This window comes from Hordeum vulgare, chromosome 6H (genome assembly GCF_904849725.1).
Source record: "Hordeum vulgare subsp. vulgare chromosome 6H, MorexV3_pseudomolecules_assembly, whole genome shotgun sequence".
Taxonomy (NCBI): domain Eukaryota; kingdom Viridiplantae; phylum Streptophyta; class Magnoliopsida; order Poales; family Poaceae; genus Hordeum; species Hordeum vulgare.
Genome location: NC_058523.1, coordinates 62,387,583 through 62,413,001, shown reverse-complemented (window position 1 = coordinate 62,413,001; position 25,419 = coordinate 62,387,583). Strand labels below are relative to the sequence as shown.

General features: G+C 44.9%; 1 protein-coding gene and 1 pseudogene across 1 annotated transcript; one reads left to right on the top strand and one right to left on the bottom strand.

The window, feature by feature from the left end:
* The first annotated feature begins 4,373 nt into the window (after positions 1 to 4,373).
* Positions 4,374 to 12,639, top strand: LOC123405090 (SNF2 domain-containing protein ENL1-like). The gene is made up of 17 exons (XM_045098929.1): positions 4,374 to 5,387; positions 5,877 to 6,007; positions 6,118 to 6,172; positions 6,362 to 6,598; positions 6,699 to 6,754; positions 6,844 to 6,934; positions 7,424 to 7,561; positions 7,647 to 7,724; positions 8,172 to 8,381; positions 8,471 to 8,542; positions 10,859 to 10,939; positions 11,039 to 11,157; positions 11,267 to 11,378; positions 11,644 to 11,738; positions 12,114 to 12,242; positions 12,337 to 12,457; positions 12,547 to 12,639. Exons 1-17 carry the CDS (start codon positions 4,374 to 4,376, stop codon positions 12,637 to 12,639), a joined length of 2,832 nt encoding a protein of 943 aa, XP_044954864.1.
* Positions 12,640 to 17,820: 5,181 nt separating this feature from the next.
* Positions 17,821 to 20,489, bottom strand: LOC123405089 (annotated as a pseudogene).
* Between the last annotated feature and the right edge of the window lie 4,930 nt (positions 20,490 to 25,419).

The window sequence follows — 25,419 nt, the reverse complement described above, 5'->3', positions numbered from 1 at the left end:
TGTTTTCGGTGATGGGAATTGCAGCCATATTTTCGTTGCCACCCACACATTATCTACAAGATTTGAGTAATGACCAACCGGTGTGTGGAAACTCCCGTCTTGTTGCTCGGTCAGATGGCGTTGGTCTGGTGTATGTTGGTGGATTGGGACTTGAAAACGTGATGTACCTGGGGGCGTGACCTGAGTCAATTAGGGTATGACGGGTCCTGTGCCTAGCACGCCAGCTCCCGCTTGTTGATCCACCATGGCAGGCATACCTTGTGGCGTCTGAAATAATTTGAGTGGCTCAAGATAGACTCGGAGCCAGCTCTGATGCCTCCTCTAGTGAACCACCGAGGCCTTGTTTCGGCGGAAACAGAGGTGAATTCCTTCTGCTTCCACTCACATAGCCTCATTGAGAACTTCAGTCCGGGCTTTGGTGAGTCGTGCGTTCTTAGTGTTGATGTCCTCCTCGATCTTGGCCAGTTGCTCTCTGCACTTTGTGATTTCCGCTTTCTGGGCCTCCATGTTTTTCAATGTTACTCGATCTATAAGGAGTGCACTAAGGGCAGCTGTCATCTCTGATAGGGCTTGAGCCCCCGTCTTCCTCAGCCATCCATTGCCAGAGCAGTCGTCGCTGCTCCCACGGCGATGGTTAACTGAGCCGACGTGACGAGAGATATGGATTGCTGCTGGTTGCCGGGTCGGCCTCGGAGCGGGCTCGCGGTTTTTGCAAGTTTGATTTTGGTCTTCAGCCATATACACTACGATGTATTGCGTTGGCTTATTTGACTTGACACAAATCTCCTCATCAGAATATCCTCGTAGCCTTTCATCAAAAAGCGGAAGAATTGACTCTGTATTTCCGATTGACTCGCCACCTGAATAGATGAACGTGTCATCCTCGATCATCGAACCGACAGCTGGATCATGGTCCTGAATCGACCCGCCGACGAAGCCGATGAAAGTGCTGACCCAAGGAGAATCAACGTCGCGAGAATCAGCCCGACAGGCGACCTTGAGTGAGTCATCGGTGGCGGTCAGCTCCAAAGGCGACGCACCAATGTCACCGATGAAGACGTGGATCTTGCCGAACGGAACCCAGTATCCTAACTCAACCGAGTTGGTCTCGGAATTCCACCCGGCGTCATCAATGTAGAGCTTTCCACCACGACTCTTCGTCATCCGGTCGATCGCATAGCCTTCGATTCCTAGTAGGCTCCCTTCAAGAACTCAACACCGCTGTGCATTGGCCCCATGATGGGCGCCAACTATCGTGGTTTTGTCACGGTAGATGTCCTCATGAGAGAACTAAGTCATGAGGCCATCCCTGCTAGGTGATTGCTTGAACAAGCTTGATCGGAAAGGAGGGATGCAAGTTTACCCAGATTCGGCCCCTCATGGTGGAGGCAAAGACCTACTCCTGCTCGATTGATATTGATGATGATGATATCGATAACAAGGTATTGCTTTTGCTACCTAGATCTCAAGGGTTTCTAACTTAACTTTCATGTCCCAAGGACTCCCCTTTATATAATAGGTCGGGCCCCTAGGTTACAGACGACTCCGGATCGCATTCTAGCTCCTGATAGTCTTGCTTTCCAAGTTAAGAAAACATCTCTTATGTCTTTGTATGAGAGCCACCATCATGGGACGGGTCTCCCATGGGCCTTTGGACTTCGTAGCAAAAACTCCTCAGGGGACCGGGTCAACCCAATGTCGGGTCTCGTCCGTGGGGAATATCCCCAACAGGGGTCGTGGAAGAAGGGGGGTGGGCGTGGCCATGAGAGGGTGGTAGTGGTTGGGTGTTCTTCCGGCGACGGGCGTGCCCATCAGCCGTGACCGCCTGACCCTCCCGTGCTCGGAGATGGAAGAAACAAGAGAGGGATGAAAAATGAATGAACGAGTGGGCTTGCGAGAAGATAAGGTAGGTGTGCGTCGGTGGTGCGTGGCCCCAGCAGCTGCGTGGCATAGTACGTGGATGATTCGATGCGATCGGAGGGCGTGCAAGCGGCCTACCGAGCGCTGCGCCGGACGGCCGGGTGGAAACGTTTTGCTTCTTCAATTAATGTTTTTCAGCAGAAAACTTGTTTCATGCTTTGTTTGGATGTTAGCATTCAGGTCTGGTATTGGGTATTGGCATTCGTTTGGGCCGAATATCCCGAATGCCACCATTTGGTTGGCCTTGGCATTCAACTGTGGCGTTCGGGCTTGATATCAAACAAGCTATCGCTAACGCGAAAAACTACCGACCCAATTCAGTGGGTATGTGCTCGGCATCGCTAGGTATTGAAAACCAGCCTCGTTCCTCCCATCCCCAATTGTCTCGCCCACGCGGACGGCGCCTCCACCACGAACTCCAGCAGCCGACGCCTCCACCACGAGCTCCGGCAGTCGGCACCTCCACCATGAGCTCCAGCAGCCAACGCCACCCTCCCGCCCCGCTTCGACACCGAGATCTGGCGGCCGGTGCCACCCACCCGCCCCACCTCCACCTGAGCTCTGGCCGTCGGCGCCTCCACCACGACCATCCAAACAACATTTGGCGTTCAACATCAATATCAAGTATGTGTTCTAAATACCTAAACATCCAAACAAAAATATTGACATTCAATCTCAATACCAACATACTCTGATATTGATATTCAACCCAATGCAATGCCAAGGCTCCCAATGCAAACATCCAAACGGACCGTAAGTGTTTCGGGGATGTGCCTCCAGCCTTCCACTGCATCAATGGTGTGTGTATATTGTGTATAGTACATATTTTCCTATATGTAAACTATAGTTTTTCCAATCTTCGGGTCTTGCGCAATGTCCCTCCAACACTCACAAAGGAGCGTGTCCTCGGTCGGTGTGTATGCCTTCGTCCGCTTTCTCTTGCGCTTCGGGTAGACATGGAAGCCGGGAATCGGCTGCGTGCAAGACGCGCGCGGCGACTCTGACAGCATCATCCAAGGATATGTTGACGAGCCTGTGTTGGCCGCGGCCGCGGCAACGCCGGCGTTGACAAGCCCGTGCTGGTTAGGGTTTACCCCTAGGTACAACAAGGCCTCCATTGTTGCCTCCTTCACCCGGGCATTGGTGTCTTCCTGCTGCGCGGCGACGACGGCAGCTGCCTCGCGCCTTACATCATGTGCATGCCTCCGGCCCTTCCTCTTGGCAGACTCCACGGCCCGCTTCTTGGGCGTCAACTCCTTCTTCTTCTTATGCGGTGCCCCAGCCTTGCGGGGGGGGGGGGGGGGGAGGAGGGGCGGGGGGCTTGCATCTGGCTTCGAAGATGGCGACGAACGTGGTCATTGAGGCGATGGCGGCCGCGGCCTCGAAGTCGTCGTCCATGGCGTTGGGAGCGGGTGCGGGAGCGAGCGGAGAGTTTGGGGAAAATGGAGGGAAAAAGTGGCCGCCTTGTCGCCGACTTGCGGGCCAGGGAGGGAAGTAGGCACGCGACGACGCAAATCAGGTTCAAAATTGGATCGGGAATGACACGCGGATAAAAAACAGACGCGCGTCTGTTTGGATCGACGCGTTAGACCAACTTTTTATCCGTACTGATCCGAACGGACGACGACGGACGAAATGGCCCGTTGCTCTAAGCGGTTTTTCACTTGGAGTTGCTCTGACCGGTTGGAACCTTGTAAGTGTGAAAAGGAAAATCATCCGTTGAAATCTAGCCCCCAACCATTGGCCAGCGCTGGTGAGAGACAAAGAGGGAACGGGAGGAGTAATTGCCTCATTGGTCGTTCAGCGCAGCTCGGCTTGCGTGAGGTGTGACCGTGCTGGTGAGGAGGATACGAATTTTGAAGTTGTTCATAACCGCCGCCTCCCCTCCCCAGCCATTAACCCCTTCCCTCCCGCCGCCCCTCCTGTCACCTCACCTCACCTCACTTCACTTCACCGCTCGCTCACTGCCTTCCTCCTCTCCCTTCCCTTCCTCCCTTTGACCCCTCCAACTCCAAGGCAAGGCACGGCAGCGCAGGCTCCGACCCCATCCATGACGGCGGCGTCTCCGTCTTCGCCGCTGGACTTGTCCGACTTCTCGGACGCCCTCGACGACCCTCCTTCCGGCGAACCCCATCATCCGGCACCACCAGGTATCAATTCAATTTTAGCATCGTCGTCGCCATCTAACTACGCTAGTTTCTTCCGATTAATCTTCAACCGATCCAGCATCTTCCATCCTCCCCTCCGTCGCTCCAAATAACTCAATCGTCTCCCTCCAGTACACGCAGACGCAGAGCCTCCTCACCACGTTGGCGCGGGGAAGGTGGAGCTGACAGGCCGCCGCCGCCGCCTATGCAAGCTTGCCGGCGACACATCTTCCGACGATGAGCTCGACGTCGCCTGCAGATGGGAGGCGGAGGAAGAGCCCGAGGACATATTTCTGGACTGCATAGATGATGAGGAACGAGGCCGATCAGGAGGTGGAAAACCACCATGACACCGACGGCAAAGAGGAGGAGCCGGCCGACATATTTCTAGACTGCATAGATGATGAAGACGAGGCCGACCAGGAGATAGAAAACCACCAAGACAACTACGGCGACAAGGATGAGGAGGAGCCCGGCGACATACTTCTGGAGTGCATCGATGATGAAGACGAGGCCGACCAGGAGATGGAAAACCACCATCATGACACCGACGGCAACGAGGAGGAGCCGGCCGACATATTTCTGGGCTGCATAGATGATGAAGACGAGGCCGACCAGGAGATAGAAAACCACCATGACAACTACGGCGACAAGGATGAGGAGGAGCCCGCCGACATTCTTGAGTGCATCGATGATGAAGACGAGGCCGACCAGGAGATGGAAAACCACCATCATGACACCGATGGCTACGAGGAGGAGGGGGAGCCCGGCGACATACTTCTGGAGTGCATCGATGATGAAAACGAGGTCGGCCAGGAGACGGAATACCACCATGACACCGATGGCGACAAGGAGGAGGAGGAGGAGTCCGCTGACATTCTTGAGTGCATCGATGATGAAGACGAGGCCGGCCAGGAGATGGAAAACCACCATCATGACACCAACGACGACGACGAGGAGGAGGAGCCCGGCGACATACTTCTGGACTGCATAGACGATGAAGAGGAGGCAGACCAGGAGGTGGAAAACCACCATGACATCGACGGTGACGAGGAGGAACCCGCCGACATACTTTTGGACTCCAACGATGATGAAGACGAGGCAGACCAGGAGGTGGAAAACCACCATGACACCGACGGCGACGAGGAGGAGGACTTTGAGATGGAGGCCGCCGCCGCCGCTGCGTACAGGCTCCCAACGAGGGTATACAAGATGTTGTACATCCACCAGCGCGAGGGACTCCGCTGGCTCTGGTCGCTGCACTGCATGGGAACCGGCGGGATCCTAGGGGACGACATGGGACTAGGCAAGACCATGCAGGTCCAATTCCTATTTCCTCCCTTTCTCTAACCCATTGGCATTTCATTTGGTTATTCTCCTGATTAAATTGATCAATCATAACAAGACATGTTAATTTGTGTCGATCTCACCATCATCGGCTCGGTTTCTCCCTTAATTATACACCCTTTGTTCCTAGATATATTCAGAACAGATGTTGCTAGTGTTAGGAAGGTTGTTGTGGATGAATGCTAATTGCTACTACTAGCCTGCAGTGATTATTCTGAAAACTGCATCTTGCATAATAAGGGACTGAAACCGACTATATTTATCATCTGACCTGACACAAGAGTAGAATTTATTTCGTTGCCACTGTATCGCGTGCTTAATTATACTTGTTTCCAAGCTAGTAATCTGTGTACTACATAAGCACTTGTTTCCTTCAGCCAAAATATATATTACTCTCAATATCAAGTTGGTGATGCACTATCCTGATTGAGGGAGTTTATCCTTACTTTTATGTCGGTGCAGGTTTCTGCCTTCTTGGCAGGGTTGTTCCATTCCGGTTTGATCAGGAGGGCGCTAGTCGTCGGCCCTAGGACACTTCTCACTCATTGGATCAAGGAGCTTTCGATTGTCGGCCTCAGCCATATGATCTGCAAGTAAGATCTCCTATTCACACCATTTCATCCCACCCCCCCCCCCCCCCCCCTAATTGATACAGATCAGGCCTTGTTGATTTCTGCTAATTGATTCCTCTTCCTTTTCACAGCTACTATGGTTCCAACAAAAATATTCGTGACAATGAGCTTCAACATGCCTTCAAGGTTTGTTTTGTTTGGTTTCCTAAGATAAATTGACTTCTGTTGGTCATTCATATCCTTAATTTTTATCCAAACTGTAAAATCAAGCAAAAAATCATTTCCGCATAAGCGCCATCTTTTTTTTTTTTTTGCATGGCTAATTTTTTCTGTACATTTACTGAGTCACATCAGCTATTTATCGTCTTACTACAGGAGGGAGGTATCCTATTGACAACATATGATATTGTCCGGATCAATTACAATCTAATAAGAGGTGACTTCTATAATGATGCCGACCATGAGGAGGAGGAGGACTTTTGGAATTATGTTGTTCTTGATGAGGCACATTATATCAAGAACCCCAATACACAAAGAGCCCAAAGCTTATTTGAAATACCTTGTGTCCGTCGGATTGCCATTAGTGGAACGCCTATGCAAAATAATTTGATGGTACCACCTAACTGAAATTTCTAAAAACGGCGAACTTTACATGCTCCTATGTACTTTGTCCTCCTGTTACTGATGCAAATAAGCATGTATACTCTTGTAGGAATTGTGGGCAATTTTCAATTTTTGTTGCCCGGAAGCCTTGGATGGTGAGGAAGAGTAATTTACTTGCTCCCTTGTTTTCCTGTATTAGTGATGCTGCTTTACTTTGCAACATCTTGTGCTATTTATTCTCTATATTTTTGCAGGTTCAGAACAAGGTTTCAACGCCCTATCACTGAAGGAAATAACAAGAATGCTAGCAATCGAGCGAAGGACATAGGCTCAAATGCAGCGAAGGTACCTGTCTTCTTTCTGTTTTGAGTCCAATTGATTGATAGACAATACCCAAGCCTATTTCCTGTCGCTATTGTGGTCGAATAACTTCAATGTATCTGCGTTGTTTCTACTTGTTGGTATGTTGGCATTTAAGTGCTATATAAAAAGTCATCATGCTTGATATATTACAATATGTAAATCTTGCCATTGTGATTCCGGTGAGAAATTACAAGTTGGTCATGAACTGATCTCTATGTTGTGCATAATGTATCCATATATTAGCTAACTATTATTTTCATCTCTGATTTGACATGTGAATGTAATTCTATAACTGAACTGTGTTTGAATTCCACATTAGCTAATGTCCACTTCTAGTTGGACAATGAGAGGGCAAGCGAGTTAGATTAGGCCATCTCGATTTGCTGCATTACACTTGTGAAAATATTACTCATCTTTCTGGATAATTAGTTGGAGCCAGCTGAACTAAACCTAATTGACTTTGGTTCACAGAAATTAAGAGAACGGATAAAGCCCTATTTCTTGCGACGCATGAAGAGTGAAGTGTCCCTTGAAATTGGTTTGACAGATGACAAAAAGCTTCCGAAGAAGAATGAACTAATTATCTGGCTGAAATTAACAGATTGCCAGGTATACATTTTGGTGTCGTGGATGCAAAACTGGTCGAGTAATTGGCTAATGACCATTTTACAATTTCTCTGTCTTTTGGGTGCAGAGGCGACTATATAAAGCTTTTCTGAACCATGAGCTAGTTCCATTTGAACCGGTAGAAAATAGCTTGGCTGCTCTTACGGTAAGCATAAGCTCTAAAGCCTTTTATTTGCATCCATCTTGTCTACCTTTATTTGTTCTCTTGTTGCTGCCATGTACTCCTTTAGCTCTCCTCATATATGCTCATCATATACTCACTCCGATTCAAAAAAAAATGAAGTATTATATGAAAATATAGGACGCGCTAGAAGTAATGACTTTTCTATCTCTTGCCCTCATTTACCTCTTACTCTCTCCATCATTTATTGTGAAACATGCATATTGACTAACTATTCTCTCTTATTCCTAAAACAATGATTTTTCCTTACTACTAATCCTTTCCATTACCTCTGAGCTACAACAAAGTATGCCTAGAAATGAAATGGAGGGATAATTTTGTATGGGAGGCAGCTTTTGCTAATTGTTTTTTTGTGCACGTTCTTTTGTGCAATTTATGTTTGTTTCATGTTTTTTTCCTTTTCATCAACAGGTACTGAAAAAAATATGTGACCACCCACTGATATTGACTCAGAGAGATGCTGAGGACATCTTTAAATGCATGGATGGAGTGTTGAATAATCATGATACGGTGATGGTTGAAAAAATGGCCATGAACCTCAAAGATATGGCTCATGGTAATGATGCAGTACAACTCAGTCAGGCAGTCTCATGCAAGTTATCTTTTATCTTGTCCTTGTTGGTAAGCATTCTTTGATGCATATTAGTTGTTAGTAATGTACTCTTTTATTTATTTATCTAAACTAAAATGGTTAATGTTTAATGTTGCAGCGGAATCTTCTTGAAGAGGGCCACCATGTTCTGATTTTTTCTCAAACCTGTACAATGCTAGACATGATTCAGGTCTGCTGTCAATTCTTATTTATGTTGAAAACACATGCCATGTTGACACGGTCATCCACCAAGCGTGAGGAAGTTCAGAGGTGTCACCAACTCAGGAACCAACCCTCACAACCCTAGCCGCCCCCCGGCCTCACTCCCTCCCCCTCCCTTCCTCGCCGCCGGGCAAGCCCGGGGCGCCAAGGATCGTGGCGGCGGGGCCTTGGCTGCCCTGCTTCTGCGTGGGGAACTCCGGATCTGGAGCGGCGGCTCCATGGGCGAGGCACGACAAGCTAGCAGCCGTGCGGGCGGTGGATCTGGCGTCCCGGCCGCGCGGGCGGCGGGATCCGGTGATCGTTGGCGGGCGACGGCGGCTTCTGCGGTGGCCGGTGCGCGCGATCTGGTGCATCCCCTCTTCCCCTGTTCGGCGTGCGTGCTAGCCTGGTCGGGCCGCGCTTCCTTGGGTCGCCGGTTCTGTACAGGAGGCGCTGCTGGTGGCGGGGATCTAGGTCGGGCGAAATCCCTGGCCAGCAATGCGGGCCGCATCGACGGCGAAGCCTGAGGGCGCTGTTCCCCTCCTTGGAGGCATCGGTATGGACTGATCCCCTCACTTCCCCTTCCCCTAGGTCTCCCGGGCGAAAGCCCTAACTTTGTTAGGCGGCGGCGGCGCTCACGGCGTCGTTCCCTTCTTGAAGGCGCCGCTTTGGGAACCTTGGGGCTGGGTGGCGCTTGTGGGTGGTGGGCGACGGCGGTGGTGCGGCCCTATCCTAGCATGGATCTGCGTCCGCTGCTTGGAGATGGCCTCGCGTAGGTGGAGGTCGTCGTTTGACGTCATGGTGGCGTCGATGGCGGAGGCACCTGCCAAGGCTGGCACCTCAATCTGCTCTGAAGATGAGCTGGTGGAAGATGGTGGCGGCGACACATGTGAGTGCGTCAGACTGGTTTGTGCCCCCGACCCGGTATGTGGCTCGGTTGGGGCCTCCGGCTTTAGATGTTAGGCTTAGGTGAGAGGTCTGGGTATTTGGCCCAGTTTCACCCCCTTCATCATATGGATAGGAGTAGCGGCAGATATTGCCAAGATGGCGGATTCAGACATATTGCTATCCTACTTTTTAAGGTCCTCAGGAATAATCAATAAAATGGTCGCATGCATCTCCCAGATGCAGAGACCGGGAGTCATCCTCCGTTTCAAAAAAAAACATGTCATGTAGCATTCAAATTAGAGGTATTATTTTGTATACGTTGTTTCTTATATATTCACACTAGCACAATGCATGTGTGTTGTTACCAAACTGTAAAATACGAGGAGTTAGGTCACAGTCTTAGGAAGTCGTCAAAATACGTTGGTCTCTTGCGGCATTTGCACGTGATCCACGATTAAAGATAGTGAAAATATAACGAAAGAGTTGCTTTATTTATAAAACAGGACGAAAGTCTATTTTAAGACTGTTAAGCTTTAGCCAATGTAACCAAAAGTTTGAACTGATGGAAAGGGCTAGAAAATTCACATATACACTTCAACACCCCCTCTCAGTTTCTCACATGTGAGACGGCAATTATTGTATAAATTGCAAAAGTCAGAACTTGAACTCAAGACCTTAGTCCCTGATACAAAGCTTCATGCACTAGTCAACCCAACCACATATGCACTTCAATGGACACAAAATTTTGAATGTTGAAACATATGAGAATAGGCAAGGAGTACTGTTGCTTGGAAATTACGACCTGTTCACTCTCTTGTTATGTGATATAGAATTGAAAGAGCATAATTTTGAGTTGGAGTCATATTTTTGCATATGTTATTGGTGCATTCCGCAAGTGGTGGTCTAAGTAGGGTACTTGTTCATTTATTTCAGGTCCCACGTGTGAGTAAAAGTGCATTTGTTTATTTATGTATCTTGGAAGGTTGCTAGTCCCATATGTGGGCAAGGGTGCATTCTAGTTAATGATGAAGGTTGTTGGTCTCGTATGTCAACTCACCACCAACTTCAACCTTTATAAGTAGGAAAAATAGGAAAGATTCATGATAAACTTTGTTAGTATACTAAATTGGCGATTTCTTCTTACGAAATATAATGATTTAAAATGTGTGCACGTCTTATTGTTACATCAGCCTTAGATGCTTCTGTACAACAGAAGAGGCATATCACATTCAAGTCCAGTTCAATAGCCAATTATTACTTTATATGAAAAATTGTATGATAACACGAGCTTTAGCATGACTGGTAGGTTCAGAGTATTCATTCCCATTTTCGTTGAGTATGCCTAACATAAAAACAGTTTTGATACATGGATGGTCACCTATTTTCTGTGTAGTAACGCATTCGATTATTGCAACAGGAAGCTATAATTTCACAGGGTTACAGATTTGTGCGCATGGATGGCACTACTAAGATTTCTGAGAGGGAAAGGATTGTGAAGGTTTCTGTCCATGCTTCCCTTTTTTCTATGTTGTGTTGGGCAATGGGCTCAATTATATATGTGCTATGTTGCTTACATAATATGTGTTTGCATATCCAGGACTTCCAAGAGGGCTTTGGAGGTCAAATATTTTTACTGACCACAAAAGTCAGTGGTCTTGGACTTACACTCACCAAGGCAGCTCGTGTCATAGTAGTTGATCCTGCTTGGAATCCAAGGTACCCGAACATTGACACACATCCTTAACAAGGGCATTCCTTTTGCTGTTATAGAATGCTTGTCACTGCAAGTTTTTTTTATTACATAACACGATCTTCTGTTTTACAGTACGGATAATCAGAGCGTTGATCGGGTTTGTCGAATTGGACAGACCAAAGATGTGATTGTATACCGCTTGATGACCTCTGCAACTGTCGAAGAGACGATATATAAATTGCAGGTTCAAATATGATCTAGAATTTTCTTACTCCAATGTTTTTCATATGACATCTCTAGGCTCTATATTTGAGTTCCATACTTGTGTTTCCTTGAATCGCATAATACTTTTTCCAGGTCCTCAAGTGTGCTTTGTTTAGGGCAGCCACAGAGAAGAAAGAACAGAAACGTTACTTCAGCCAGAGCGTACCTATCATGATACCATTCCTTATCGTTGCTTGCTGGATGTTTTACTTGATAGTATGGCTAATTCTTTTGCATATCTTCAGGACATTTATGAGCTCTTCAGTATGCCGGGACAAGGTTTTGATGCTTCCCTCACGCAGAAACAACTGCAAGAAGAGCATGGACAGCAGCTTGACATGTAAGGAATTTGCATTTGTTCCATTTGTTCTGATGATATCAGCACTCTGACTATTCGAGGCTCCATGTAGTTAAACAAAAAATATGAAATGAAAATGGCCTTTAGTTATTACTTAGTACAAATTAGTCATAAAACGCACATAAAGATGTTGAGGTGTTATATAGACATTTTGAGATACATGAGGCTTTAGTTCTTGGTAGGAGAATATGGGGTACCCAAAGGAAAATGGGTGATAAGAAAATTGCAAAAAAGGAGAACAAATCAACAGCTAATTTCCCCCTGAATTGGCTGGACAAGGAGCTTCTTGATTCCTGATAGCAATAGTTGGTAACAACTCATGTTCTTTGCTGCGAAGTTAATCTATCTGCTTTCCAGGGACGAGTCGTTGCGGGAGCACATCCAGTTTCTGGAGAAGCAAGGAATAGCAGGTGTGAGCCATCACAGCCTCCTATTTTCAGAAACAGAAATCTTGCCGATGTTGAGTGAGAACGATGGTCCGGGAAGGTCAGTGCTGTTGCCTTCAACACACTGCATTTAATTAGTCTTTCTTAGCGGCTATCAAGTGGATTATCACTAAACTTGAGCTCATGTCATGAAGGGGCGCCCATGGTAAGCCCAAGGATGTGTGCTTCACTGCTAGAACACACTTGGCAGGCAAGAACACAGATTCAGATATCACTGAAGAAATCAACCGGCTGTCGGAAACCCTCGGGAGCACGGTAAGTCTCCTCCAGTTCAGCAAAGAGCTATGCACTTTCGCCTATCTACATAAGCTGAGAAGAATGTACATGTTTATTGTGGCTGGCAGACGCCTCAGTGTGGAGACAGGACACATGAGTTGGATAACAAAAAACTGGCGGTGGTCGCTGAATCGTCGTCGTCCAAGCAAGTGGCCTGCTAAGTTATTCTTCATCGAGTTGTTGCTTCTTAGCTCAGGCCAATCGAAATAGTTCATCTGCATGCTGGATTTTGCTATGTCTTTTGTTCGGTCGAACTCTACCGAGGCAAGGGGCTGCATCCAACGTTTGTTGGTTGAGCTTCTCCTTTAGTGCTTGTTCGGTTAATCCCCATCACAAGAGGATTGTAGAGGATTTAAGGGGTTTGCGGTGGATTTTGACTTGCTGGAGATTTTTAATCCCTTACAATCACCTTCAAATCCCTTGAAGTCTTATGAGCTAGCCCTTATATGTTGTGGGTAAGTGCATGAAACACCATGGATGCTGGTTGAATGTTGTTATTTTCCAATGGAAGTAGCAGGGTGTCAGACGAAGGTCTTCCCGACCCTCTGAACTTGTTTGATGAGATTTTTGCGACACGAATTGTACGTAAAATGAGGAGAAATTTAGAGTTGTCAAAGTGATGACTTCAATCAATAATATTTAGTTGTACACTTAGAGTAAGAACTGCCTATGTATATGCATTTATATTGCATGTGCATGAAGCTTATATTGCATGTGCGAATGAACTACTGCTAGTCTAATTTAATTGTTGATGGACTAATGGCCAGCTAATCAAAATTAGCCCAGTACATACATGCATGCATATAAAGCTCGTACATACGTATTCGGATAGACGGCCGGCAAGTTCGTGCTGGCAAGCTCGCGTGAGTATCGTACCCGAATCTCTATATATATATATATACATACATATAATAATCTATATCTAATAATAAAGTGGCTATTGCTTTCGTTGGAAAACCCATCACGACATTTTTATAAAAAAGCCCATGTAATTTTTGTTATTCAACCCGCGCTCCATCATTTATCTGCAACGCAAAAGGAAAAAACAATTCGCTGCAAAAATTATACCCGTACGCATCGCCTCCTCCCGTTGACCCTGGGCCACCCTGGCCTGTGCCCAGGCCGCCGCCACACCACTCGTCGCCGCGGCCGACCTCAACCGCCACTGCTGCCGATCTCAATCCACCCGCCTCCGCGGCCGTACCTCTCCCCGCTCACTGCCCCCGTTGCGGCGCTCGAGCGCATCGCGTCGACCCTGGTCCACCCTGACCTATGCCCAGGCCGCTGCCACACCACTCACCACTGCGACCGACCTCAACCACCACTGCTGTCGATCTCAACCCACCCGCCTCCGCGGCCATACCTCTGCCCGCTTGCTGCCCCCGTTTCGGCGCTCGAGCACAGCTTCTGGATCAAATCAACGCGACAGCTACAGTGAGTGGGGATGATGTGTCTCCTCGATGCAGAACGGCGGCGGCGCGCGGATAAGGCGCGGTGGAGCGAAGTACTTGCAGGTGGAGGTGGGCCTCCATGGCTCACACGGGGAACTCCGAGGTTATGGCGCGGCAACGGCGATTCCTTATGGCCAGATAGAGGCGCCTAACCCTTGCTCCTCTCATCGTATCCCCTCCTCCGGCAGGAACTCATCATCTGGTGAGATCCCCTCCCCATGCATCCAACCATGTGCCAAGCACCGGCAAGAAATTTTGTTTTGTGGGGATTTGTTTGCTGATGAATGAATGTATTGAATGTAATATTGCATTGTTGTAGAGACAGAGAATGGAACACCCCATTCAGTTTATCATCTGATCCCACATCCTCTACCCCATGAGTGAAATAAGATAACAATCCATTGATCAATTCACGTAGCCTCTTTGTTTTGCTTTACTTGTTCCGCTCAATTTCTCATCATGGTGAAATTAACAATGGACGGGTTGATTTCTTAACGAAATAGGATAGGACTGACTACATTAGTTAGTTAGCTTATTATTTTAATAAATCAAAATTATTATAAAAAGATTAAAAACGCATAGTATTTTTTACTCCCGTTGCAACGCACGGGCCCTTTTGCTAGTAATAATAAAGCGGCTATTGCTTCCGTCGGAAAACCCACCACGTTATTTTTATAAAAAAAGCCCATGTAATTTTTGTTATTCAACCCGCGCTCCATCATTTATCTGCAATGCAAAAGGAAAAAATGATTCGCTGCAAAAATTATACCCGTACGCATCGCCTCCTCCCGTCGACCCTGGGCCACCCTGACCTGTGCCCAGGCCGCCGCCACACCACTCGCCGCCGCTGCCGATCTCAACCCATCCGCCTCCGCGGCTGTACCTCTCCCCGCTCACTGCCCCCGTTGCGGCGCTCGAGCGCATCGCGTCGACCATGGTCCACCCTGGCTTGTGCCCAGGCCGCTGCCACACCACTCGCCGCCGCGGCCGACCTCATCCACCATTGTTGTCGATCTCAACCCACCCGCCTCCGCGGTCGTACCTCTCCTCGCTTGCTGCCCCCGTTTCGGCGCTCGAGCACAGCTTCTGGATCAAATCAACGCGACAACTACAGTGACTTGGAATGATGCGTCTGCTCGATGCAGATCGACAACGGCGCGCGGATAAGGCACGGCGGAGCGAAGTACTTGCAGGTGGAGGCGGGCCTCCATGGCTCACACGGGGAACTCCGAGGTTATAGCGCGGCACTGGCGACTCCTTACGGCCAGATAGAGGCGCCTAACCCTTGCTCCCTTCATCGTATCCCCTTCTCCGGCAGGAAGTCATCATCTGGTGAGATCTCCTTCCCATGCCTCCAACCGTGTGCCAAGCACCGGTAAGAAATTTGGTTTTGTGGGAATTTGTTTGCTGATGAATGAATGCATTGAATGTAAGATTGCATTGTTGTAGAGAGAGAGATTGGAATACCACCATCAGTTTGTCATCTAATCCCACATTCTCTACCCCATGAGTGAAATAAGATAACAGTCCATTGATCAATTCACGTAGCCTCTTTGTTTTGCTTTGCTTGTCCCGCTCAATTTCTCATCATGATGGAATTAACAATGGACGGGTTGATTTCTCAACAAAATAGAATAGGACTGACTACATTAGTTAGTTAGCTTATTATTTTAATAAATCAAAATGATCATGAAAAGATTAAAAGCGTGTGATATTTTTTCTCCCATTGCAACGCATGGGCCCTTTTGCTAGTACTTGTAAAAATAAAGAAAAGAGAAAGAGAAATACATGCCTATATGCATAGTGAATACACTTTGACTGGATGGATAAGTAATACAGCAGTTTCACGTGCATGGGTTGCACCATGGTCATGTATCGTATGCACAGGTATACATATACGTATTCGGGTAGACGGCCGGCAAGCTCGCGCAAGTATAGTACCCGAATATCCGTTCGTATGCATACACCATATTTGTATGTATTTGGATAACTACTGCGGTTCGCCATCGCGTACGTATGTGTATTTACTAGCAAAAGGACCTGTGCGTTGCAACGGAAGAAAAAGATATCACACGTTTTTAATTTTTTATAATCATTTTGATTTATTAAAATAATAAGCTAACTAACTAATGTAGTCAGTCCTATCCTATTTTGTTGAGAAATCAACCCGTCCATTGTTAATTCCACCATGATGAGAAATTGAACGGGACAAGCAAAGCAAATCAAAGAGGCTACGTGAATTGATCAATGGACTGTTATCTTGTTTCACTCATGGGGTAGAGAATGTGGGATCATATGACAAACTGAAGGTGGTGTTCCATTCTCTGTCTCTAAAACAATACAATCTTACATTCAATACATTCATTCATCAGCAAACAAGTCCCCACAAAACAAAATTTCTTGTCGGTGCTTGGCACACGATTGGAGGCATGGGAAGGAGATCTCACCAGATGATGACTTCCTGCCGAAGGAGGGGATACGATGAGTGGAGCAAGGTTAGGCTCCTCTATCTGGCCATAAGGAGTCGCCGTTGCCGCGCCATAACCTCGGAGTTCCCCGTGTGAGTCATGGAGGCCCGCCTCCACCTGCGTACTTCTCTCCGCCGCGCCTTATCCGCGTGCCACCGTCGTTCTGCATCGAGAAGACGCATCATCCCCAGTCACTGTAGTTGTCGCGTTGATTTGATCCAGAAGCTGTGCTCGAGCGCCGAAATGGGGGCAGCAAGCAGGCAGAGGTACGGCCACGGAGGCGGGTGGGTTGAGATTGACAACAGTGGTGGTTGAGGTCGGCCGTGGCGGCGAGTGGTGTGGCAACGGCCTGGGCACAGGCCAGGGTGGACCAGGGTCGACGCGATGCGCTCGAGCGCCGCAACAGGGGCAGTGAGCGGGAGAGGTACGGCCGCGGAGGCGGGTGGGTTAAGATCGACAGCGGTGGCGGTTGAGGTCGGCCGCGGCGGCGAGTGGTGTGGCGACGGCCTGGGCACAAGCCAGGGCGGCCCAGGATCGACGGGAGGAGGCGATGCGTACGAGTATAATTTTTACAGCAAATCATTTTTTCCTTTTGCGTTGCAGATAAATGATGAAGCACGGGTTGAATAACAAAAATTACAGGGTTTTTTTTATAAAAATGCCGCGGTGGGTTTTCCGACGGAAGCAATAGCCGCTTTATTATTACTAGCAAAAAATCCGTGCATTGCAACGGAAGGAAACAATACAACACGTCCTGCCTCAATAATAATGACTCAAGACCCCAATAAATGCATGTCCTTTATTTGAACATGGCATCACATCTATGTTCTCTCTCTATTGGCATAAGATGGACATCAACTTCCTTTTTTCCATGCGATGTTTTGTCGAGGCATGCATGTGTGGTTATTGATGGTTTCTTTTCCTTTCAACCAGATTTTGATGAGGTGTTCATTTGCAACACGAATCAGCCTCGGCATGGATAAAAGACGGATTGTGCACTATTGATTAAAATTACACTATAAATAAAATTTAAAAATGTTAAACAGGTAAAATAACATCATATTTACACTGTACACATCACTTTTGATTAAAATTACACCAAAAATAGAATTTAAAAATGTTAAATAGATAATATAACATCCTATTCAGATTTTACACATTTTTTAATCAAATTTTATATATAGTAAATTAAAATTGAAATTACGGTTTAAAAGATATGATTTTTTGAAGTATTTATCACTTATAGTTGAACTGCAGATTGACATATCTTGGGCATTGACTGGGTACTTTGCAAGCCCCACAAATGTCGTGAACATGAACAAATGCCTTTTGTAAATCCTGAACAAATGTGAAGTATCTACAGTTAATTAGGCCGCACACAACAGCTCTACTGTGAGAGATCAGATAACATAGAATTGATAGCTCAGAACAAGAACTGGCTGATGTTCTGCTCCATCTTCATCGCGGCCACCGGCGACAGGAACAAGGCGGCGTAGGAGTCGTCCCATGGTAGCATCAGGGAGCCGGGGCCCTGCAGGTCCTCGAGGCTGATCCCCATGAGCCACTCGTCGGTGTGCATCTCCAACTCCTGCACCTGCTCCTTCGGCAGCATCGCCGCGTTTGTCGTCCCCATTCCCTGGAGCGCCGTCGGCAGCGAGTCCAGCTCCGGGAATGCATCGTTGTCGACATCGGACTCCGGCGTCCGCGTCTCGCCCCTCGAGGCCGACTGTGAGTCCGCAGCCTTGACCGCCGCCTCCTGCCGCTGCCGCTGCATCTTCTCCCACTGGTTCTTCTTATTGTAAAGGCGGCAGAGCACCCAGTCGTCAAGCCTGAGCGAGGCGCCGTCCCTCTTCCTTCCGGCGCGCCCCTCAGCGCCGGCGAGGTGGTACTCGTGCATGATCCGGTCGGTCTTGACCGCAGCCCCCGGCCTGCCGTTGTAGAAGACGAGCGACTTCTTGACCCCGACAGTCCTGCCGGCGCGCGCGACGGGCCTGTCAGTGCTGGTGGCCTTCCAGTAGCCGCCCCTGGCGGCCCTGCTGGGGCGGGAGCCGTTGGGTACTTGCGGTCCCGCGGCGTGAAGAAGTACCACTCCCGCGCCCTGGAGAGCGCCCGCTCCGGCAGCTCCCACAGGTCGTGCCGGTACTGTTGGGTAACGTAGCATAAATTCAAAATTTTCCTACGCATATTCAGATCTTCCTATGGAGAGACCAGCAACGAGAGAGGGGTAAGAGCATCTTCATACCTTTGAAGATCGCTAAGCGGAAGCGTTGCTAGAACGCGGTTGATGGAGTCGTACTCGCAGCGATTCCGATCTAGTGCCGAACTACGGCACCTCCGCGTTCAACACACGTGCAGCCCGATGACGTCTCCCGCAGCTTGATCCAGCAAGGAGGAGGGAGAGGTTGGGGAAGAACTCGAGCAACACGACGGCGTGGTGTCGATGGAGAGACGAGGTCTCCCGGCAGGGCTTCGCCAAGCACCAGCAGAGAGGAGGAGAAAGAAGGGCAGGGTTGCGCCGAGGGAGAGGGAGAAGTATATCTCCCAAGGGCCAAAACCCCTCTCTATTTATAGGAGGAGGGGGAGGGGCTGCGCCACCCCTAGGGTTCCCTCCCTAGGTGGTGCGGCAGCCACCAGATGGGAAAGGAGGCGGCGGCTAGGGTGGGAGGGGGTGGCGCACCACCTGGTGGGCCTAAGGCCCACCTGTGCCTAGGGTTTCCCCCCCCCTTCCCTCTCCCCTGCGCATTGGGCTGAGTGGGGAGGCACACCAGCCCACCTAGGGGCTGGTTCCCTCCCTCACTTGGCCCACCTTACCTCCCGGGGTCGTTGCCCCCCTTCGGTGGACCCCCGGGGCCACCTCCGGTGGTTCCGGTGGTCCCGGTACGTTATCGGTGATGCGCGAAACACTTCCGGTGTCCGAAACCATCCGTCCTATATATCAATCTTTACCTCTGGACCATTCCGGAGCTCCTCGTGACGTCCGGGATCTCATCCGGGACTCTGAACAACTTTCGGTTACCTCATATAACAATTCCCTATAACCCTAGCGTCACCGAACCTTAAGTGTGTAGACCCTACGGGTTTGGGAGACAGGCAGACATGACCGAGACACCTCTCTGGCCAATAACCATCAGCGGGGTCTGGATACCCATGGTGGCTCCCACTTGCTCCACGATGATCTCATCGGATGAACCACGATGTCAAGGATTCAATCAATCCCGTATACGGTTCCCTTTGTTTGTCGGTATAGAACTTGCCCGAGATTCGATCGTCGGTATGCCTATAGCTTGTTCAATCTCGTTACCAGTAAGTCTCTTTACTCGTTCCGTAGCACGTCATCGTGTGACTAACTCCTTAGTCACATTGAGCTCATGATGATGTTCTACTGAGTGGGCCCAGAGATACCTCTCCGTCACACGGAGTGACAAATCCCGATCTCGATTCGTACCAACCCAACAGACACTTTCGGAGGTACCCGTAGTGCACCTTTATAGTCACCCAGTTACGTTGTGACGTTTGATACACCCAAAGCACTCCTACGGTATCCGGGAGTTGCACAATCTCACGGTCGAAGGAAAAGATACTTGACATTAGAAAAGCTTTAGCATACGAACAATACGATCTAGTTCTATGCTTAGGATTGGGTCTTGTCCATCACATCATTCTCCTAATGATGTGATCCCGTTATCAATGACATCTAATGCCCATGATCAGGAAACCATAATCATCTATTGACTAACGAGCTAGCCAACAAGAGGCTTGCTAGGGACTCTTTGTGATCTATTTATTCACACATGTATTACTGTTTCCTGTTAATACAGTTATAGCATGAACAATAGACGATTATCATGAACAAGGAAATATGATAATAACCATTTTATTATTGCCTCTAGGGCATATTTCCAACAGGTACATGTCGACCTCGGCGATGACGTGCGCCGGCGGGGCGCGTCTGGCCGCGCGCGCGCAGAGGTAGTCCCCCACCAGCTCCTCGTCCGTCGGGTGGAACCGGAACCCCAGCGGCAGGCTCAGCTCCACCTCCCCGTCCTGCCACTCCCCGCCTCGAGGAGCCCCGCCGTCGTCGTCCTGCGTCATCTCCCGAGCGGATCGGAAGCGGCACCGCTGGATCTGCAGCCGAACGTGCACACAAGGATCACGAAAGAATAAATCGAACCGTTTTTCTCCCCTCACCATGGACTGCGGGTTAATTATCATAAATTAGGAGGGCTTTTTTGCAAAAATTGCGGCGATGGGTTTTCCGACAGAAGCGATAGCCTCTTTATTATTAGACTAGCAAATATGTCCGTGCGTTGCAACGGAAAAAAAACTATTAGATTATGCAGGTGTGGTAGATATAAAAAAGTATGATTTCATAAACCAAAAATTTGATGCTCATCGCGACTTGATTTCTTAAGGCGTCACAACATAATATTTTGTGGCTGAGCAAACTGCATTTACGGACCCTGTCTGAGCTATACTGATGAATGATGTGCCTCGACTTAACTTAGCGTAGCGGTGCTTACCATAACCACTATTCTGATACGAGAATAAACATAATTGTGTACAAAACTAACCCATAAAAAGTTGTGTCAATTTGGTTGGGCTCAGCGTTGTACAAAACACGAAAACCTTTTTTTGCCTAACGCGAGGGACTAAAAAAATCATAAAACGACCTCCAGAGATCTCGTAATAAAACCTGTATGTAAGCGACATTTAGTTTTGTTCATTATTTACGAATGTGCTTTAATTTTTGCGAACATTTTTAAAAAATAGATGGAGATGTTTTTAAAATTCCTGAATATGCTTTGAATACCGGATCATTTTTAAATTTTTGAACATTTCTTACTTCATGAAAAATTATTTGAAATTGTGATTTTTATAACGTGTGAGCAATTTCTGAACTCATGAACTTTTTATGATTTTCCGAATATTTTTCTGAATTCACAAATGGTTTATCATTTTCCAACTTTTTTTCAAACTCGCAACTTTTTGATATGCAAAGGTCTAAATAAAATCATAAAATGAACTTTACAGATCTCCTAATAAAACCTTTATGTAAGCGACAGTTCGTTTTGTTCATTATTTATGTATGTGTATTAATTTTTATGAAGATTTTCTAAAAGATGATGGACAAGCTATTCAAATTCATGAATATGTTATGATTACTGGATAATTTTATATAAAAATCATGATCATTTAGTATTTTATTACAATTTATTTGAAATTGTGATTTGTATTATAATATGTGAGCAATTTTCGAACTCATGAATATTTTATGACTTTTTGAATATATTTTTCGAATAAACAAACAGTTTTTGTTTTTTCCTACATTTTTTATACTCATATTTTTTTGATACTTTGTTCTTTTGAAATCTAGAATTAATTTAGAGAATAAAAAGAAATGAATATTTTCAAACTCATTAATATTTTATGACTTTTTGAATATATTTTCGAATACACAAACAGTTTTTGCTTTTTCCTACAATTTTTTATACTCATAAATTTTTGATACTTTGTTCTTTTGAAATCTGAAATTAATTTAGAAAAGGAAAAAAAAGAAAAAAAATACAAAACAGGGACGCCCCGACCTAGGATCGAACCCTCGTGTTGAGTGTAGAGCTTTGAAGCGTTAGCCATCGCGTTACTCGCCAGTTCTTGTATTGCTAATGTATCGGACTATATAACAACATAGAACGGCCCCGACTTCTTAAATCTGAAAGACGAACCTTTTTTCACTTACGAGTGGCATTGGTGGGTAATTTTAGCCAACTATGGGGGTAATTTAAATGACGGACGATCAGAAACCGTATTGCTTTATTATTAGAGAGAGATAAAGATAAAGATTATATATATATATATATATATATATATATATATATATATATATATATATATATATATATATATATATATATATATGTGTGTATATATATTAGGTATAGAAATACCGGCAAACGACGGAGCAATCCATAACCGGCAAGTTGTAAAATTTGGAAGCAAAAGCAATCAACCTACAACATGTTGGAAAGGTATGTGTCATGTAAGTAAAAAAGGTATGTATAATGTCTATTTTCCTTTTTTTATGTAGACTTGTGTATCAAGAAGAGGCTCATAGATGGAAACTAGCAAAATAGCCCGTGCGTTGCCACGGATGAAAAAAACATAATCTCTAATGATGTTGACCACATTATGTTCACATATCATCACTTGATTTTGAAATTTGATGCACAAATGCAAGGAAATGTTTCTTCTTTTAAATTTATTCACAAGTTGAAGCAATCTTTACATTTTCAAAAAATATATATCATGGTTGTCAAAAATCTTGGTAACTCAAAGATTTATTCTGAATTTTAATTAAAAAATAGAAATATAATTCGATCCATCCAACAGTTAATTCTTTAAAATTCACACAGGTATATTGTCACAAAGACTTAGAAGCATTAAGGTTTAATTACATACATTAAATCTTTCGTGAACAATTTTACAAATATGGGAACAATTTTAAAATCGAGAACATTTTTTACAATTTACAAACATTGACTAAACATCGTGAATATTTTTTATAATTCGAACGGGTTTAAATATTTTTTTTGAATTGGCGACCAATTCGAGAAAAAGACGAACATAATTTTTCATGTTCAAGGATTTTATTTTAAATTCACAAACATTTTTTGAAACACATGAAGTTTTTTTGAATAAACAAACATTTTTATAAATCACTAATATATTTATTAAATTCATGGACATTATTTTGGAATTTCAAAAAAATAAAAATCCGGCGCTTTTTTTGAATCCACAAACATTTTATGTTTTGTGAGCATTTTACTTCAAAATTCCTATTTTTGAATATGCAAAAGTTTTTGTAATTCTAAATTATATAAATTAGAAATAAACAAAAATGAAACGGAAAATTTTTTAAAAAAAGATAAACTATCAAAACAGGCATTAGCTATTTTTAAAATTTTAGGTAATTTTTCAAATGCATTAACATATTTTGAATTAGAAAGCATTTTGTTAAATGCCTTTAATAATTTTAAATATATGGAATTGTATTTGAAATCATGAACTTTTCTTATTGTACAAACATTTTTCTAAAATTGCAATCATTTTATTGTATATGCGAGCATTTTTTACAAAACTCCGAGTAGTTTTTTGAAGTCACAAACATTTTAGATTTTTAAATAAGTTGATTTATAATTTTCAGTTTATTAAAATTTTAAAGATTATTTGAAGTTATAAATTATTTAAACTAAAAAATAAAACGGAACAGAAAATAAATAAATAAACGAAACTAAAAGTAGGCGCCTGTGCATGGGCCGGCCCATACGGTGTGCTGGATATTTTCCCAGCGTGAGGAGCGTAATATAGGTGGTTTTTACATGGCCTGGCCCAGTCCAAGATTTTTTGCTTTGTGAAACGTTTTCTGTTACTTACCGGTGGCATGATGGGTAATTTATGCAAACTTTAGGGTTAATTTTCATGACGGACGACCAGAAACCATATTTGCTTTATTGTTCCTAGCAAAATGGCCCGTGCGTTGTCACGGAAGAAAAAAAATATAATCTTCAATGATGGTGACCACATTATGTTCACATATCATTGCTTGATTTAGAAATTTTATGCACAAATGCAATAAAATGTTTCTTCTTTTGAATTTATTCACAAGTTAAAACAATCTTTACATTTTTAAAAAATACATATCATGGTTGTCAAAAATCTTGGTAACTCAAAGATTTATTCTGAATATCAAGAATTTTTTTAGAAAACATACAATAATAATCCGATTCATCCAACATTTAATTCTTCAAAACTCATACAGGTATATTGTCACAAAGACTTAGAAGCATTAATGATTAAGTAGATACATTAGATCTTTCGTGAACAATTTTACAAATATGGGAACAATTTTAAAATCAAGAATATTTTTTACAATTTACAAACATTTACTAAAAATCATGACTATCTTTTATATTTCGAATGGGTTTAAATATTTTCTTTTGAATTGGTGACCAATTCAAGAAAATACGAACATAATTTTTGATGTTGGAGGATTTTATTTTAAATTCACAAACTTTTTTGAAACGCATGAAATTTTCTAAATAACCAAAAAAAATTATAAATCAGTAATATATTTATTTAATTCATGGACATTGTTTTGGAATTTGCAAAAAAAATCTTTGCTTTTTTTGAATCCTATTTTTAATTGAAAATAAAAATTCGTCAGCATTTTAATTCGAAATTCCTATTTTTGTAATATGCAAAAGTTTTTGTAATTCTAAATTATTTTAATTATAAATAAACAAAAATGGAACGGAAAAGTTTAAATAAAAAAACAATCAAAACAGGCATTAGCTATTTTTAAAATTTAGGACATTTTTTTAATGCATTAACATATTTTGATTTAGAAAGCATTTTGTTAAATACCTTTAACAATTTTTAATACATGAAATTGTATTTGAGATCATGGACTATTCTTATTGTACAAACATTTTTCTAAAATTGGAAACATTTTATGGTATACGCGAGCATTTTTTACAAAACTCCGAGCAGTTTTTAAAGTCACAAACATTTTAATTTTTTAAGTATGTTGATTTATAATTTTCAGTTTATTAAAATTTTAAAGATTCTTTAAAGTTCTAAATTATTTAAAATAAAAAGTAAAACGAAACTAAAAATAAATAAATAAACGGAAATAAAAGCAGGCGCCTGTGCATGGGCCGGTCATATGGTGTGCTGGATATTCTTCCAGCTTGCAGAGCGTAATATAGGAGATTTTTACATGGGCCGGCCCATTCCAGAAAAATTCGCTGTGTGAAACGTTTTCTATTACTTACCGGTGGCATGGTGGGTAATTTATGCAAACTTTAGGGGTAATTTCCAAGATGGACGACCAGAAACCGTATTTGCTTGGGGCCTGCTAGGAGCCCACCGGTGGATCCGTAGCAAATATCCACCACCCATATAGTCGTACGATATACACGCACGCAGCCGTCCGATCTACCAGCTGGGTCGCCTCTCCCGGTCA